The sequence below is a fragment of the Salmo trutta genome, chromosome 34 (genome assembly GCF_901001165.1).
Source record: "Salmo trutta chromosome 34, fSalTru1.1, whole genome shotgun sequence".
NCBI lineage: Eukaryota > Metazoa > Chordata > Actinopteri > Salmoniformes > Salmonidae > Salmo > Salmo trutta.
In genome coordinates, this window is record NC_042990.1 from 25675852 (window position 1) to 25695071 (window position 19220).

Consider the following 19220-nt stretch of genomic DNA (forward strand, 5'->3'; position numbering starts at 1 on the left):
AAGACGCACGACTCCTTGTCAGACAGGGTACTTCCTGCTTGAAACCTTGTCAGGTTTTTGCCTGCCATAGGAGTTCTGTTATACTCACAGACACCATTCAAACAGTTTTAGAAAATTCAGAGTGTTTTCTAACAATAATATGCATATTCTAGCTTCTGAGTTGGTGTAGGAGGCAGTTAAAAATGGGCACATATTTTTTCCAAAATTCTCAATACTGCCCCCTATCCCAAACAGGTTTTAAGACCGGGTTTTAGCCATTGTTCTCTCTCTTACGTCTGGGCTTCACAAGAGAAGGTCACGGTTTGTTTGTAGTGTACCGTTCATTTATTTGGCGTGGGCTACGGCCAAACAGTAGCCTGTGTTAAGTTGGGTTAATAAACCGTCCATTCGTTAACTCCATCCTCTGTCTGGACAATTGTTCCTTCATGATCTAGTCAGGTCATTACACTGGTGTCAGAAGTAAAAACGTGGATAAAAGTTAGCCAGCTAGCTGACTTCGGTGGCTAGCTAACATAGGTGAGGACGGGGTTGAAAATGCTTCAAGGGAATCCAAAAGTGAACGTGGAGGTAGGGGACGATTATGGCCAAGGAGGTGCGTGTGCATGGACGTCGGAGGATCTGGCTGAGGAGATCGCCAGGGCGTCGGATCCCAGAGGCCGCTTGAGGGAGGACGTTAGAGTGATGGCGGCTGAAGCGGGCATGAGTGCTTCGTCTAATGTGATTCGCGCGGATTCCGGTGGGCGGACCGAAGGGGTGACGTCGACGCGGCGGGACGAGGAATCTGGGGCTCAGGATGTAAACAAACATGGCGGCGCCCAGCCCCCGGCTGCGTCCGTATCAGTTAAGACCCCAAAGTATTCCGGTAAGGCGGATTGGGAAGCTTTTCATGCTCAGTTTGAACTGTTAGCTCATTTTAGGGGGTGGTCGAATGAAGATAGGGCACTGCAGTTGGCTTTATGCCTGACGGATGATGCTCTGGCCTGTTTGATATTGATTAGCCCCGAGGACAGACGCGATTATGGTGCCTTAGTGGGAGCACTGAGGAGGCGCTATGGACAGTGTGTACAGCCCGGGCTGCTGCGCTCCGAACTGAGTAATAGACGCAGGCAGCCTGGAGAGCCTCTACGGGTGCTAGCTAATGACATTGAGAGCCTCTCTCGGCGGGCATATGCTCACATGCCCCCCTACGTGCAGAGCGAGCTAGCACGGGACCAGTTCATACAGGCGCTTTCTCCTACGGAGCTGCGCATACAGACCCAGCTGGCTCATCCTGAGTCATTGCAGATAGCCTTGGAGATGGTTTTGGAGAGGGAGCTGGTGTGGGCTGGGGCTTCAGCTGGGTCTTTGGTGGGGGCGCAGGGAGGCAGACCCTCTGGGAGAGCTGGGGGGCAGAGCAGCCCAGAGCCGGAAAAGCCTGCATGCGTGGCTGATATGACAGAACTCATTCGTGCTGTGTCGCTACAGGTGGAACGAAACACACGCCGTGGTCCCCGGGTCTGCTGGGGTTGTGGCCAGACAGGCCACCTGCGCCGAGATTGCCCCAAGTCCCCCGGAGCTCAGGGAAACGGCTCGGGGTCCGCATTGACCGGGTAGTGCGGACCCCTGGCTTTCTATCCCAACCACCACCATCTTCTTCAGGAGGAGCCCACCGGCCCAGACGGGGAAGCAAGGCTCCACTTCCCCCAGAAGCAGACGTGGGCAAGAGGACGGAGCCTGTTGTCGTGGTGGGCCGGACCTGTGTTGGGGACTTTTGTCATGTCCCTGTCACTGTGGAGGGGGTGCCCTGCTCTGCCCTGGTGGACACTGGGTCCACAGTAACCCTGGCGAGGCCAGATATTGTACCAGGTTGGATTCAGTGTGAGCCCACAACTGTGCAGCTCCGCACAGTCACAGGTGAGCTGGCACCCATGAAAGGGAAGGGAATAATGACTCTGACAGTAGGGGGCAGGACTGTGCGTCATCCCGTGTGGGTGGCGGCTGTGCAGGACCCTTGTATCCTGGGGTTGGACTTTCTTAGGAGCACAGGCTGCCAGTTAGACCTAAATGGGGGCACACTGAGCTTCCAGGGAGGGCCTGCAGTCATCATGGCCCCCCCTAATATCACATACACTCAACCCAACAAACCCTTTACTCCAACAGTTAAAGCAGCAGAGACTCATGGCTGCCCCCCCTCCCGCACATCTGTGTGTGACTTTTCCCCAGCCCCCCTGTCACCTACGGCTGTGTGTTACATTCCCCCAGCTACCCCCACGACACAGCCCTCCGTGAGCCCGGGCCGCACCCCCCCAGCCCAGCTACCCCAGATGGGAGAGGAGAGGACACTCTGCAGTGAGGGAGATATGGGGGAGGAACTGTGTTGGTCTTGACCCTGAGCAGCAGGAATGGTTGTGGCAGTTGCTGTTTGAATTCAGAGACAGCTTTGCGCTAAGTGAGGAAGAGGTGGGTCAGACTCATCTGGTGCAGCAGGAGATCGACACAGGTGATGCTCGACCCATCAAGATGCGTCCCCGCCGTATCCCGCTGGCACGCCAGGAGGCGGCAGACAAGGCTGTGTTGGAGATGCAGCGGGCAGACTTCATCGAGCCCTCAGACAGCCCCTGGGCGGCGCCTGTTGTCATGGTTCCTAAGAAGGGGGGCAAGCTGAGGTTCTGTGCGGACTACAGGCGGCTGAATGAGGTAACCAGGAAGGACTCATACCCCATACCACGTATCGATGAGTCGCTGGACCTGGTTAGGGGGTCCTCCTGGTTCTCCTCACTAGACCTCCGCAGTGGCTACTGGCAGGTGCCCCTCTCCCCAGAGGCCAGAGCCAAAACTGCGTTCTCCACTAACAGAGGACACTGGCAGTTCAAGGTCCTGTGCTTCGGCCTGTGCAACGCTCTAGCTACTTTTGAGCGTTTGATGGACAGGGTGCTGGATGGCATCCCCCGACAGCAGTGTCTGGTATACCTCGATGACATCCTGGCCCATGGCAGCTCCTTCCAGTCATCTCTGGTGGCGCTACGGAGTGTGCTGGAGCGGGTGGCTGCCGCAGGTCTGAAGCTCCACCCCGAGAAGTGCCACTTCATGAGGAGAGAGGTGTCCTTCCTGGGCCACCGAGTGGGGAAGGAGGGGATCAGCACCATGGAGGACAAGGTGGGGGCTGTCCGAGACTGGCCCACCCCCACCGACCAGCGTCAGCTGAAGAGCTTCCTGGGCCTGGCCTCGTACTACAGGAGGTTTGTATGGGGCTTCTCAAGCGTCGCTGCTCCCCTGAACCGCCTGCTGCCGAAGGACTTCACTTGGACAGGGGAGTGTGAGGAGGCCTTCAACACCCTCAAATGTGCACTGATCGAGGCCCCTGTGCTCGCCCCCCCTGACCTCACCTTGCCCTTTATCCTGGACACAGACGCAAGCAATGTGGGCATGGGTGGGGTGCTGGCCCAGGTGGGGCCAGAGGGGGAGAGAGTGGTGGCGTACTTCAGCAGAACATTTAACAAACATGAGCGCCGCTACTGTGTCACCCGGCGGGAGCTCTTGGCTGTTGTGGCTTCCATCAAACACTTCAAGTACTACCTGGGTGGCCTGCCATTTACTGTGAGGACTGACCACTCTGCTCTCCAGTGGCTCATGTCGTTCAGAGAACCAGAGGGGCAGGTGGCACGCTGGTTGGAGGAGCTTCAGCCGTATGACTTCACAGTGGTGCACAGGGCAGGGGCACGCCACTCCAACGCCGACGCCATGTCCCGTCGGCCCTGTACTGCAGATGGCTGCCGCCACTGTGAACGGAGAGAGGGACGGGAGAGAGCGCTGAGTGCAGAGGAGGGGGTCTGTGCCACAGTGTGTCGGGTGAGCGGCCCTGTCTGCTGTGAGCTGCAGACTGTCGACGTGGCTGAATGGGGGCAGCAGCAGGGACGGGACACAGACCTACAGCCAGTGCTACAGTGGGTAGAGGCGCAGGTGAGGCCACCATGGGAAGAGGTGACAGCGCTCTCACTCGCGACCAAAGAGTTGTGGTCAAAGTTTGAGAGACTGCGGCTGGCTGATGGCGTGCTACAGCGGGCATGGAAGGAGTCAGCTACGGGAGAGGAGAGGAGAGGTGGCAGGTGGTGGTCCCAAAAGCATTGCGGGAGGCTGTGCTCCAGAGTACTCATGGGGGGGTGGGGACTGGACACTTTGGGGTCACAAAAACACTCCGCCGCCTCCGTCAGGGCTTTTACTGGGGGCAGCACAAGAGGGATGTGGAGGACTTTTGCCGCCGCTGTGACAAATGCACAGCGAGAAAGGGCCCCCCAGGCCGCTCTCATGCTCAGCTCCAACAGTTCCCAGTGGGGGCTCCCATGGAGAGGGTGGGAGTGGATGTAGTTGGGCCGTTCCCCACCACAGACAGTGGAAACCGCTGGGTGCTCACGGCTATGGACTATTTCACAAAATGGCCTGAGGCCTATGCTCTGCCTGACCAGGAGGCAGAGACCATCGTCGACGCCCTGACAGCGGGGATGTTCAGCAGGTTTGGAGCTGCGGAGTCCATCCACAGCGACCAAGGCAGAAACTTTGAGTCCCGTGTGTTCGCCACCATGTGTGAGAGGCTGGGTATGCACAAGACCCGCACTACTCCTCTCCATCCTCAAAGTGATGGCCTTGTGGAGCGCTTCAACAAAACGCTTGGACAGCAGCTGGCCATCGTCTCTGCCAAACACCAGCGTGACTGGGACAAGCACCTGCCTATGGTCCTCATGGCATGCCGCTCCGCTGTCCAAGACTCCACCTCCTGCACGCCTGCCCTCCTCATGCTGGGGAGAGAGATCCGCACCCCTGCGGAGATGGCGTTTGGTCGTCCCCTGGATAGCCCTCATGTTCCCCCGGGGCCGGAGTATGCCCGGAGACTCCAGGACCGCCTGGAGACAGCCCACAACTTCGCCAGAGAGCAGCTGGTGAATGCAGGTGTGAGGCAGAAGAGGAACTATGACGTTCACACCCGAGGAAGGCACTTTGTGGCTGGGGAGCTGGTCTGGGTCTACAGCCCCCTAAGGAAAAAAGGCAGATGCCCCAAGTTGGACAGTCACTGGGTGGGGCCCTGCAGCATCCTGGAGAGGGTAGGGGAGGTTGTGTACCGGGTGCAGCTTCCTTCCAGGGGGAGAAAGGTGGCACTGCACCGGGACAGGTTAGCCCCATACAGAGGGGCCGCTTCTCCCCAAACCCCAGGGACCCCCACAATTCCCCTCTCTGGCAAGGACATTCTCCAGGCACCCACCCCCAGGTGCCGTCGACAAGGCTCCAGACGGCCCACTCCCCCTGTCTCCCTCCCTGTGTCACCGCGTGGTTCCCCGGTGCCACGGACTGTATTCCCCGTTCCCGCTTCCTTGTCTCCCATATCCCTTCCTTCATCCCCTGGGTCCCAGAGGGGCAGCCCCCTGCCACGGGTGGAGCCCCCTGTTTCACATCTGGACACTCTGCGACCATCACGGCCACGCAGGCAAAGGAGACCTCCGGGTCGCTTCAGAGACTTTGTTTGTTCCCTCGGGGACGAGGGACTTTGTGGTGGGGGGGCTGTGTAGCGACCCGCACAGACAGTGGTGGGTTAGGTGTTAGGCTATTAGTGGGTTGTGTCGTACTTACCAGTGTTCGCGGGGTCATGCCAATCAACCTGCTATCTGCCAATCACGGGAATGCCTGGAATGTTCAGATACCGGGCAGCCTGGTGGTTGGCGGAGTGGCGTGAAGGGGGGTTGGGCAGGGGGATGGAGCATTGGAAGTTAAGACCGGGTTTTAGCCATTGTTCTCTCTCTTACGTCTGGGCTTCACAAGAGAAGGTCACGGTTCGTTTGTAGGGTACCGTTCATTTATTTGGCGTGGGCTACGGCCAAACAGTAGCCTGTGTTAAGTTGTGTTAATAAACCGTCCATTCGTTAACTCCATCCTCTGTCTGGACAATTGTTCCTTCATGATCTAGTCAGGTCATTACAATAGTGTCTGCTCTGCACGCAATTTGAGTAGTTGAGACATAAAACGGCTGTCATTAAAAAAAGTTAACTTCTTGTCTATTACAGTAAAATAGTGTCTCCATGTGTTGTGGTGTCCATATGACCTGTTCTGTTGGACCAAACCTCAAATCCAAATAGCGAGTTGAAACCGCTTGTCAGCAAAGACGATGTGATCTCTCAACTTTGTTGGCGTGAGAGGCAGGGGGAGGGGCGTGTGTGTGTGCGCGTGTGTGTGCGTGTGCATGTGTGTGTGTGAACCATAGAGGAAGAAGCGAAGCGCTATAATCTGTTCAAAATAAGGCCAATGCATTGCTATGGGCTTGTTTTGGACCTAAGCTTGTCGCTTGCTTTCCCGCCTTTGGGACAACGACTCCCATTGTTAGGGTGAAGAAGTGTATCTCGTCATTATATACAGGTTTCTGGTGTAAATGGGAAGGTGCTCACAGCACAGAGGAGCGAAGGAGATGAGACAAATTGCAACATGAACAAGCGGACATAAGAAAAATATTTTATTTACACTGCATTCGAAAAGTATTCAGACCCCTTCACTTTTTCCACATTTTGTTACATTACCGCCTTATCCTAAATTTAATTTTTTTAAATTCTTTATCAATCTACACACAATACCCCATAATGACAAAGCAAAAACAGAAATGCCTTATTTACCTAAGTATTCAGACCCTTTGCTATGAGACTCGAAATTGAGCTTAGGTTTATTCTGTTTCCATTGATCATCCTTGAGATGTTTCTACAACTTGATTGGAGTCCACTTGTGGTAAATTCAATTGATTCAACATGATTTGGAAAGGCACACACCTGTCTATATAAGGTCCCATAGTTGATAGTGCATGTCAGAGCAATACCAAGACATGAGGTCGAAGGAATTGTCCGTAGAGCTCCAAGACAGGATTGTGTCGGGGCACAGATCTGGGGAAGGGTACCAAAACAGTTCTGCAGCATTGAAAGTCCCCAAGAACACAGAGGCCTCCATCATTCTTAAATGGAAGACGTTTGGAACCACCAAGACTCTCAGAGCTGGCTGCCCGGCCAAACTGAGTAAACGAGGGAGAAGGGCCTTGGTCAGGGAGGTGACAGAGCTCGAGTTCTTCTGTGGCGATGAGAGAACCTTCCAGAAGGACAACCATCTCTGCAGCACTCTACCAATCAGGCCTTTATGGTAGAGTGGCCAGACGGAAGCCACTCCTCAGTAAAAGGCACATGACAGCCCGCTTGGAGTTTGCCATAAGGCACCTAAAGACTCTCAGACCGTGAGAAACAAGATTCTCTGGCCTAATGAAACCAAGATTGAACTCTTTGGCCTGAATGCCAAGCGTCACGTCTGGTGGAAACCTGGCACCATCCCTACAGTGAAGCATGGTGGTGGCAGCATCATGCTGTGGGGACGTTTTTCAGCGGTAGGGACTGGGAGATTAGTCAGGATCAAAGGAAAGCTGAACGGAGCAAAGTACAGAGACATTTTTGAGTAAACCCTGCTCCAGAGTGCTCAGGACCTCAGACTAGGGTGAAGGTTCACCTTCCAACAGGGCAACAACCCTAAGCACACAGCCAAGACAACGCAGGAGGGGCTTCGGGACAAGTCTCTGAATGTCCTTGATTGGACCAGCCAGAGCCTGGACTTGAACATGATCGAACATCTCTGGAGAGACCTGAAAATAGCTGTGCAGCAACGCTCCCCATCCAACCTGACGGAGCTTGAGAGGATCTGTAGAGAAGAATGGTTGAAACTCCCCAAATACAGGTGTGCCAAGCTTGTAGCATCATACCCACGAAGACTTGAGTCTGTAATCGCTGCCAAAGATGCTTCAACAAAGTATTGAGTAAAGGGTCTGAATACTTATGTAAATGTGATATTTCATTTTTTTGTATATATAGAAATGTGCAAAAATGTCTAAACCTGTTTTTGCTTTGTCATTATGCGGTGTTGTGTGTAGATTGAAGGGGAAATCCATTTTAATCAATTTTAGAATAAGGCTGTAATGTAAGAAAATGTGGAAAAAGTTAAGGGGTCTGAATACATTCCGAATGCACTGTATCCTTATCTAAACGATGAGATTATTATGGATAAGAGTATTTTTTATATTTTGTATTTGTATCAAGCGGCAGTCAAGCATCGATCATCATGTCACCAGAATAAGACCCTGGATATTTATTGTGAAGGAGCATCAAGCTCATCACCTTGCTCTTTCACCTCCCTGTGAAGCTCATCACCTTGCTCTTTCACCTCCCTGTGAAGTTCATCACCTTGCTCTTTCACCTCCCTGTGAAGCTCATCACCTTGCTCTTTCACCTCCCTGTGAAGCTCATCACCTTGCTCTTTCACCTCCCTGTGAAGCTCATCACCTTGCTCTTTCACCTCCCTGTGAAGCTCATCACCTTGCTCTTTCACCTCCCTGTGAAGCTCATCATTTATTTAATCTGTAGCCTAAGAAACTGCATGGTTTCCCGAGTCTTAGTGGGAGGACCACTCATCATTCCAAGATGGCGTAGCAGTTCAGACGTCCTGTCGTGTCCCGTGTATATATATATATATATATTTACATATTTTTTTCTTCACTTATCTTTTTACATTTTTTTATTCTGAATACTCAACCTCAAGGCACTCTCCTGCAACCCGCCTCATCAATTAAAAAAAAAAAAAAAAAAAGAAAGTATTATTTACCTCATCTGAATTCCACGACAGAAGCTAGCCAGAGGTTAGCTATTTTCACAGGCTAACGTTGAAGTTCAGCTAGCTACGGTTAGCTGTCCTCAGCTATCCATTAGCTCGAAAAGCTATCGCCAGTTTTTGTACAGCGCGACTCAGACCAGAGCATATCGGACCTATTCTCTCTCCTTTCCTCGATTTCTACCGCAGGCTCTGGACATTTACACCTGGATCTTGCAGCTAACTAGCTGCTACCTGAGTGACTATTGGCAACGTCGGTCTCGGAATTAACACACACAATTACGGAGCTAGCTAGCTAGCCAGCTGAAGAATTCCGTCAGCCACTCGTGGGCTACTCCTGAGCTAGCCAGCTGAAGTGTCTCCTGGGCTACAACTCACCTATCCTGACCCGTTTTACTGCCGATGCGGAGCCCCATTGGGTCTTCACGACTGGATCACCGACGTTATCTGCCCGAGGGAGTTGTTCCAACTGGCCCCTCCGTCGCGACGTAACCTGATCGCCCATCTGCGGCCAGCTAATCGTTAGCTGTCTTTTCGGCTGCGATCTGAATAGGTCTGTCGGACACTTTTCTTGGGCCACTATAACTAACTATTCTGCCAACTTGGACAGGTCCCCCCTTCCACACGGAACCCCACTAACCCACAGACGGAAACGCACGAGGCGGCTAAAAACAGACCTCCCTCCCATCTTCCACCAGCTTGCTACCTATGGCCCAGCTAGCTGTCTGAATCTCACTGGACCCTCTGATCACTCGGCTAAGCATGCCTCTCCTTAATGTCAATATGCCTTGTCCATTGCTGTTCTGGTTAGTGTTTATTGGCTTATTTCACTGTAGAGCCTCTAGCCCTGCTCATTATACCTTATCCAACCTCTCAGTTCCTCCACCCACACATGCTATGACATCTTCTGGTTTCAATGATGTTTCTAGAGACAATATCTCTCTCATAATCACTAAATGCCTAGGTTTACCTCCTCTGTACTCACATCCCACCATACCTTTGTCTGTACATTATACCTTGAAGCTATTTTATCGCCCCCAGATACCTGCTCCTTTTTCTCTCTATTCTGGACGTCACAGACGACCAATTCTTATAGCTTTTAGCCGTACCCTCATACTTATCCTTCTCTGCTCCGCTGGGGATGTAGAGGTGAATCCAGGCCCTTCAGTGCCTGGCTCCACACCTACTCCCCAGGCGCTCTCTTTTGATGACTTCTGTAACCGTAATAGCCTTGGTTTCATGCATGTTAACATTAGAAGCCTCCTCCCTAAGTTTGTTTTATTCACTGCTTTAGCACACTCTGCCAACCCGGATGTCCTGGCTGTGTCTGAATCTTGGCTTAGGAAGTCCACCAAAAACTGTGAAATCTTCATCCCTAACTACAACGTTTTCAGACAAGATAGAACGACCAAAGGGGGCGGTGTTGCAATCTACTGCAGAGATAGCTTGCAGAGTTCTGTCCTGCTATCCAGGTCTGTACCCAAACAATTTGAACTTCTACTTTTAAAAATCCACCTCTCCAAAAACAAGTCTCTCACCGTTGCCGCCTGCTATAGACCCCCCTCGGCCCCTAGCTGTGCTCTGGACACCATATGTGAACTGATTGCCCCCCATCTATCTTCAGAGCTTGTGCTACTAGGCGACCTAAACTGGGACATGCTTAACACCCCAGCCATTCTGCAATCCAAGCTTGATGCCCTCAATCTCACACAAATTATTAATGAACCCACCAGGTACAACCCCAAAGCCGCAAACACTGGCACCCTCATAGACATCATCCTAACCAATATGCCCTCTAATTACACCTCTGCTGTTTTCAACCAAGATCTCAGCGATCACTGCCTCATTGCCTGCACCCGTAATGGGTCAGCGGTCAAACGACCTCCACTCATCACTGTCAAACGCTCCCTGAAACATTTCAACGAGCAAGCCTTTCTAATCGACCTGGCCCTGGTATCCTGGAAGGATATTGACCTCATCCCGTCAGTAGAGGATGCCTGGTTATTTTTTAAAAATGCCTTCCTCTCCATCTTAAATAAGCATGCCCCTTTCAAGAAATTTAGAACCAGGAACAGATATAGCCCTTGGTTCTCCCCAGACCTGACTGCCCTTAACCAACACAAATATCCTGTGGCGTTCTGCATTAGCATCGAACTGCCCCCGCGATATGCAACTTTTTAGGGAAGTTAGAAACCAATACACACAGGCAGTTAGAAACGCCAAGGCTAGCTTTTTCAAACAGAAATTTGCTTCGTGCAACTCCAACTCTAAAAAGTTCTGGGACATTGTAAAGTCCATGGAGAATAAGAACACCTCCTCCCAACTGCCCACTGCACTGAGGATAGGAAACTCTGTCACCACCGATAAGCCCACTATAATTGAGAATTTCAATAAGCATTTTTCTACGGCTGGCCATGCTTTCCACCTAACTACCCCTACTGCATTCAACAGCACTGCACCCCCCACAGCTACTCGCCCAAGCCTCCCCCATTTCTCCTTCTCCCAAATCCATTCAGCTGATGTTCTGAAAGAGCTGCAAAATCTGGACCCCTACAAATCAGCTGGGCTTGACAATCTGGACCCTTTCTTTCTAAAATTATCTGCCGAAATTATTGCAACCCCTATTACTAGCCTGTTCAACCTCTCTTTCGTGTCGTCTGAGATTCCCATAGATTGGAAAGCAGCTGCTGTCATCCCCCTCTTCAAAGGAGGTGACACTCTTGACCCAAGTTGCTACAGACCTATATCCATCCTACCCTGCCTTTCTAAGGTCTTCGAAAGCCAAGTCAACAAACAGATTACCGACTATTTTGAATCCCACCGCACCCTCTCCGCTATGCAATCTGGTTTCAGAGCTGGTCATGGGTGCACCTCAGCCACGCTCAAGGTCCTAAACGACATCGTAACCGCCATCGATAAGAAACATTACTGTGCTGCCGTATTCATTGACCTGGCCAAAGCTTTTGACTCTGTTAATCACCACATCCTCATCGGCAGACTTAGTAGCCTTGGTTTCTCAAACGATTGCGTCGCCTGGTTCACCAACTACTTCTCTGACAGAGTTCAGTGTGTCAAATCGGAGGGCCTACTGTCTGGACCTCTGGCAGTCTCTATGGGGGTACCACAGGGTTCAATTCTTGGGCCAACTCTTTTCTCTGTATACATAAATGATGTCGCTCTTGCTGCTGGTGAATCTCTGATCCACCTCTACGCAGACGACACCATTCTGTATACTTCTGGCCCTTCTTTGGACACTGTGTTAACAACCCTCCAGACGAGCTTCAATGCCATTCAACTCTCCTTCCGTGGTCTCCAACTGCTCCTAAACACAAGTAAAACTAAATGTATGCTCTTCAACCGATCGCTGCCTCCACCTGCCCGCCCATCCAGCATCACTTCTCTGGACGGTTCTAACTTAGAATTTGTGGACAACTACAAATACCTAGGTGTCTGGTTAGACTGTAAACTCTCCTTCCAGACTCACATCAATCATCTCCAATCCAAAGTGAAATCTAGAATTGGCTTCCTATTTCGCAACAAAGCATCCTTCACTCATGCTGCCAAACATACCCTCGTAAAACTGACCATCCTACCAATCCTCGACTTCGGCGATGTCATTTACAAAATAGCCTCCAATACCCTACTCAACAAGCTGGATGCAGTCTATCACAGTGCCATCCGTTTTGTCACCAAAGCCCCATATACAACCCACCACTGCGACCTGTATGCTCTCGTTGGCTGGCCTTCACTTCATCATCGTCGCCAAACACATTGGCTCCAGGTCATCTACAAGACCCTGCTAGGTAAAGTCCCCCCTTATCTCCGCTCACTGGTCACCATAGCAGCACCCACCTGTAGCACGCGCTCCAGCAGGTATATCTCTCTGGTCACCCCTAAAGCCAACTCCTCCTTTGGTCGTCTCTCCTTCCAGTTCTCAGCTGCCAATGATTGGAACGAACTACAAAAATCTCTAAAACTGGAAACACTTATCTCCCTCACTAGCTTTAAGCACCAGCTGTCAGAGCAGCTCACAGATCTCTGCACCTGTACATAGCCCATCTTTAATTGAGCCCAAACTACTACCTTTTCCCCTACTGTATTTATTTATTTTGCTCCTTTGCACCATATTATTTATATTTATATTTTAACTTTAACTTCCTTCAAACTACAAATCTACCATTCCAGTGTTTTTTCTTGCCATACTTTATTTACTTTGCCACCATGGCATTTTTTTGCCTTTACCTCCATTATCTCACATCATTTGCTCACATTGTATATAGTCTTATTTTTTTCTACTGCATCATTGATTGTATGTTGTTTTACTCCATGTGTAACTCTGTGTTTTTGTATGTTGTCGAACTGCTTTGCTTTATCTTGGCCAGGTCGCAATTGTAAATGAGAACTTGTTCTCAACTTGCCTACCTGGTTAAATAAAGGTGAAATAAATAAATAAAAATAAATATCATCACGTGAATCAAAATTGATTTCGATATGATGGTTATTATTTCAATATTTGTGCATAAAGGTGTTTCCACCGTCATTTCTCGCATAATTAATTTTACAGACACCGGGTCAAATGAACAAATTATCTGTTGGCATTTATTCAATTACACAAACTTCCTGTTGCCATCACAGCTGTCATAATTTTTTTTATACGATATGACTTTACTCGCATAAAAACTGTATGGAAACATGGTTAGTGTTATACAAGAGTACTAGATAAAATTCTCCATAGTTGAGTGTGAGCTAGGTTCTTCACATTTAGAAAAATACCCCCCTAAAAATTATTCGTCCTTGGTCACAAAAGCCCTTTTAACATTTAACCAACTATGTAAGAATATAGGAATGTATTTATCAAACACATACATCAACCAACCATCTGAGAGGGGAGGGGGAGTGTGGAGTGGAATGAAAGATGTCTGTGTGTGTCTTGTGATAATGCTGCCAATCTCTCAGGACTTGAGATGGAGGGAGTGCTGGAAGAAGAGAGATTAGAAAAGAGAAGAGGGGGATATTGAAAAAGAGGAGGCATGCAGCAAGGAGGGACTGTGCTGCAGTGAGCAGCAACAAAAAGGTTCTGAACTCAAGCAGGGCCAGGAAACCTCCTCAGAATACTGAACGACTGGAGAGGAAAGCTCAGGCCAAAACTAAAGAATGGTGTATTTTAGAACATTCTAGTGCATTCTAGTGTGTTGTGCATTCTTTTCAAGTTCACTGCCCTTTAGAAGGGAGAAGGGTGGTAGTTTAATCATCTATAATGCAGTGCATGACTAAACACTGGGAATAGGGAAGGATTTTCTGTTCTTTCTTTCGTAACAGGAGAGACAGATTATTGGAATTAAAAGGAGATGTGAAACAGAAAGACGAGGGAGGAGAATTAAGAAGAAAACAAGAGAGAGAGGAGACAGTATGATGGTTGAGGTTCATGATTAGGTATCTGACAGAAAGCATTTGTTTTGTTAATAGGGAATGGGAATGTTATTGTATGGGAACACATGATCATTCAGGAAGAAAGGTTATGATGAAGATGGCAGGAAAGGATCCAATGGGAACTACTTGGACAGGATGTGAGTAGAGGAAATCCAGTTGTAATCAAACTTGCTGCATGATGATTGGATAAGGACAGCAAGAGACCTTAGACCTCCACTGCTGTCTCTGCAACACGTGCTTGGGTATGTGAAACAGCACTATCCAGTAATATTTCGGTCACACTGTGTGCATGTCCGTCCATCAATCTGCGTGTAGAAGGGACATATTCATCTGGCTTTCACTCATCAGGGATGTTGTGACACTCACACTGAGGATCAGTAAGATTCCAGGCACTTCAGTTGATGTCATGGGCAAAACCTTTTTTGGCAGCTCCCCTCCCTGTCCTCTTTTACACAGCTCCAGTTTTCATGTTTAATGTTCCGAAAACACTGACAGCAGCTGATGAGGGCTGGATTAAAATAAAGCTGTCAACCATTTTGAGATACTTTTGGTCATGTAGTGTATGTGGGCACCTGCTCCTCGAACGTCTCATTCCAAAATCATGGGCATTAATATGGAGTTGGTCCAGTCTTTGCTGCTATAACACCCTCCACTCTTCTGGTAATGCTTTCCACTAGATGTTGGAACATTGTTGCTATAACAGCCTCCACTCTTCTGATAAGGCTTTCCATTAGATGTTGGAACATTGTTGCTATAACAGCCTCCACCCTTCTGATATGGCTTTCCACTAGATGTTGGAACATTGTTGCTATAACAGCCTCCACCCTTCTGGTAATGCTTTCCACTAGATGTTGGAACATTGTTGCTATAACAGCCTCCACCCTTCTGGTAATGCTTTCCACTAGATGTTGGGACATTATTGCTATAACAGCCTCCACTCTTCTGGTAATGCTTTCCACTAGATGTTGGAACATTGTTGCTATAACAGCCTCCACCCTTCTGGTAATGCTTTCCACTAGATGTTGGAACATTGTTGCTATAACAGCCTCCACCCTTCTGGTAATGCTTTCCACTAGATGTTGGAACATTGCTGCGGGGACTTGCTTCGGGCACGGATGTTGGATGATTAGGCCTGGCTCGCAGTCTGCGTTTCAATTCATCCCAAAGGTGTTCGATGGGGTTGAGGTCAGGGCTCTGTGCAGGCCAGTCAAGTTCTTCCATACCAATCTCAACAAACCATTTTCTGTATGGTCCTTGATTTGTGCAAGGGGGCATTGTCATGCTGAAACAGGAAAGGGCCTTCCCCAAACTGTTGCCACAAAGTTGGAAGCACAGAATTGTCTAGAATGTAATTGTATGCTGTAGCATTAAGATTTCCCTTCACTGGAACTAAGGGGCCTAACCCGAACCATGAAAAACAGCCCCAGACCATTATTCCACCACCAAACTTTACAGTTGGCACTATGCATTCGGGCAGGTAGCGTTCTCCTGGCATCCGCCAAACTCAGTTTTGTCTGTCGGGCTGTCAGACGGTGAAATGTGGTTCATCACTCCAGTGAATGCGTTTCCACTGTCCAATGGCGGCAAGCTTTACACCACTCCAGCCGACGCTTGGCCTTGCGCATGGTGATCTTAGGCTTGTGTGCGGCTGCTCGGCCATGGAAACCCATTCCACGATGTTCCCGACGAACAGTTATTGTGCTGACGTTGCTTCCAGAGGCAGTTTGTAACTCTGTAGTGAGTGTTGCAACCCGAAGAAAAACAATGTTTATGTGGTACGCGCTCCAGCACTCGTTGGTCCCGTTCTGTGAGCTTGTGTGTCCTACCACTTCGCGGCTGAGCCGTTGTTGCTCCTAGACCTTTCCACTTCACAATAACACACTTACAGTTGACCAGGGAAGCTCTAGCAGGGCATAAATTTGACAAACTGACTTGTTGGAACGGTAGCATCCTATGACGGTGCCACGTTGAAAGTCACCATTCTACTGCCAATTTTTGTCTCTGGAGTTTGCATGGCTGTGTGCTCGATACACCTGTCAGCAATGGTTGAAATGGAAGAATCCACTAATTTAAAGGGGTGTCCGCATACTTTTGTGTGTACATATAGTGTATTTTAGGACGTTTTCAACCACAACTGTGAAAAAGAACTATGCAGGTTCTATGTTATACTCTATAGACCTGTGCTGAGTGTTTTGGAATGTCTCACTCCTTTAGCTTACAGTATATGCTTGTCCTGATTCATATCCCCCTCAGACCACCACACCCCTCATCTGCTCTCTTCTCCCATCATGGTCAGTCTCTCAACCTGTTTCACACAGCCTCCACCCCATTGTTAGATTGTCCCATTTTGCTCTTATCCAGAGAGAGCGAGCTCCAGATGGGAGTCTGTTTGTGAATAGGCCCAGCAAATTGCAGTTCTTGTCTTGTATAGTGATTGTGTGATGAATAGCTTGTACCTCATGGCCATCGATCCATCTCTCTTCTATAGGCATCTTATTGACTGACTGTCTGGCTATAACTCTCACCTTGAATAATCACATAGTATTGACAGGGCTATGTGTCTGTCTGGCTGTCTGTCTCTTTCTCTATTTTTCTCACTCTTTCTCTCTCTAGATCTGGGAAAAAAATCCGCCTTGTCAGTCTCTTGGCGAGGACGGGAGGTTACGGTCTGTTCAGTCTGTCAGTTCATCCTTCTTCTTTTCTCTGTCTCCATGGGTGATGGGGTTGCTAGGTGATGGATGGACAGGTTGGCGTGGCGGCCTTGTGTGCCAGCAGGGCACTCAGTGTCACGGTAGGGTCCCCCATCTCGGAGAGAGGGAAAGGGAGAGAGAGAGAATGGGGGGAGAGAGAGATGGAAAGTTACACGGCAACACTTTTCTTTCGCTGTCGTCCAATCGAATAGTTCATGCTTGATAGAAAACAGTCTAGCTACTTTTTCCTATTCCTGTTTGTCAGATTTAAAATGTGATATTTACAATATATTTAAATGTTGACTTCCTATCTGTACTGTGTGGAGTTCAGTTTAACTTAACGTAGTGTACTGTATGGAACATCAGAGACAGAGAGACGTCTGGGGCATGTCAACCCCTGGGATATCCTTGGCAGCTGTGGTGTTGGTGGAGTAAAGGATTATGGGAGATGAGCAGCAGTACCCATAGCTTTCCCAGTAGGCTTTCTGTGTGCGTGCGTGCGTTACTCGCTGCTGTGGCGTCTGCAACAGCTGTGGTCTTGTTAGTCACACAGCCACAGCAGTACACACACACACAGTTCAGACAGTCACACATACACACTTGCAATCCCTGCATACTGTATCTGACAGCTGTGTGACTTTAAAAAGCAACCATTATGATAGATAACATTGGCTCTGCTCTGTCTTTTTGAAAGGATCCTCTTTGACTTTTGGAAATGGCCAACCACACTTTTCAGTCTCCTATTGATTTCGATTAATGCCTCGTTCCTTTCTCCTCTGTGTGAACTAGGCATACTGTAACTCAGTGAGAGATGTTCAATGTCACTTACAGCATTTCTGTTGTCGTAATGTTTATTCTTTGAGTATCCCAAAAAATGTACAAGGCTGCTGTGAATCCATCATCAGTGATTGTGTGTGTATCTCGTATTATCCTCTGCAGGGCCACACCTCAAGGCTTTGTTTACTGTGGTCATAACTCCATCCAAGGCTCCTGTGTGCCTTGTCATCTGTACAGCCTAGTACTGTGACATGAGCCTAGCCCGCCGGACTGATAGCAAGAGGTAGGTGTGTGTGTGGAATTTAACACCCGTGTTCTGGGAGTATCACCAAGCCAGATCTTTGAGTGTTAAACCAATGCTGTCTATCCCTCCTTGAACATGATGCTTCACTCAGGTTTAATGTCCCTAGAGAGACATATTAGATATTCTTTTTATCATTTTTTTCAACTTTTACCCCAATTTCGTTGTATCCAATTGGTAGTTCCAGTCTTGTCTCATCGCTGCAATTCCCCTATGGACTCGGGAAAGGCGAAGGTCGAGAGCCATGCTTCCTCCGAAACGCGACCCTGCCAAGCCCCACTGCTTCTTGACACACTGCTGGCTTAACCCGGAAGCCAGCCGCACCAATGTGTCAGAGGAAACGCCACCCAACTGACGAACGAAGTCCGCTTGCAGGTGCCCGGCCCGCCACAAGGAGTCGCTAGACAGAATGAGACAAGGAGATCCCGGCCGGCCAAACCCTTCCCTAACCCGGACGATGCTGGGCCAATTGTGCACCGCCTCATGGGTCCCCTGGTCACGACCCGGCTGTGACATGAACCCGAGGCTGTAGTGATGCATCAGCACTGCAACACAGTGCCTTAGAACGCTGTGCCACCTGGCAGGCCCCCATATTAGATATTATTAAGGCTTGTTACATGCTAACCACACCGCTGGCGTTACACGTGTGAGCGTTGCAAAATAAATGTACACATACATGTTATTCAATCATTTCATCCAAACTGCTCTCGTGCATCAACGAGCGTCTGCATAGCCAGGCGCTAAAATAGAACATGGGCAATTTTTTACGCTTGATGCAAGTCTCCCATCTCTCCCATCTCCTCATTGGTTTTTAGGAGCATATACCCACGTGGGTGATTGAAAGCTGAACTGAGGTCCACACTCCAGTCCAGTTGGTGGTGGTAAAGCACCTTAAAGTTGGTTGCCAACCGCCATATAAAGTCCGAAGAAGAAGCCTAAAGGTGGAGAGATTACTAGAAACTAACTAGGTTTACCCTTTTATCTGTGGATAAAAGGACCTTGTGCATTTCAGGTAAAATAACAAACCAATGTCTATATCCCAGGACAAATTAGCTAGAAAGAGCAAGCAAGCTAGCTAAATGGCCATGAATGTTTCATGCGTTTCGACCTGTCCCCAAATTAATATAGGTGGTTCAGAGTTCGTTTTTATATTTTAACCTGCGCGTCCTGATCGCGTCAGGTGTGGATGGACAAAATCAACATGCGCACGCAGCATGTTAGAGGTCAGCAGAATATAGATAGAGAATAGAGGCAGAACCAGGAATAGAGATGTCTTGATTGAATCATCTTGCTGAACGATAGCCAGCAAGTTCATTCATTATTTATGAAAATATTAGTCTGTGATGGCTGCAAGTGAATGGCAACTAACTGTA

General features: G+C 49.2%; 2 protein-coding genes across 5 annotated transcripts in view; both read left to right on the forward strand.

Annotated features, from left to right (window-relative positions):
* The window catches only part of LOC115173913 (phosphoprotein associated with glycosphingolipid-enriched microdomains 1), a 99779-nt gene that overhangs the window by 25168 nt on the left and 55391 nt on the right, over positions 1-19220 (forward strand). The gene's annotated exons all lie outside the window — the stretch shown is intronic.
* On the forward strand, positions 535-5576 carry LOC115173235 (uncharacterized). The gene is given in 4 exon segments (XM_029731151.1): positions 535-1363; positions 1465-2183; positions 2290-4326; positions 4329-5576. Coding segments are annotated over 4 exon segments (4794 nt in total). The 3' UTR covers positions 5538-5576.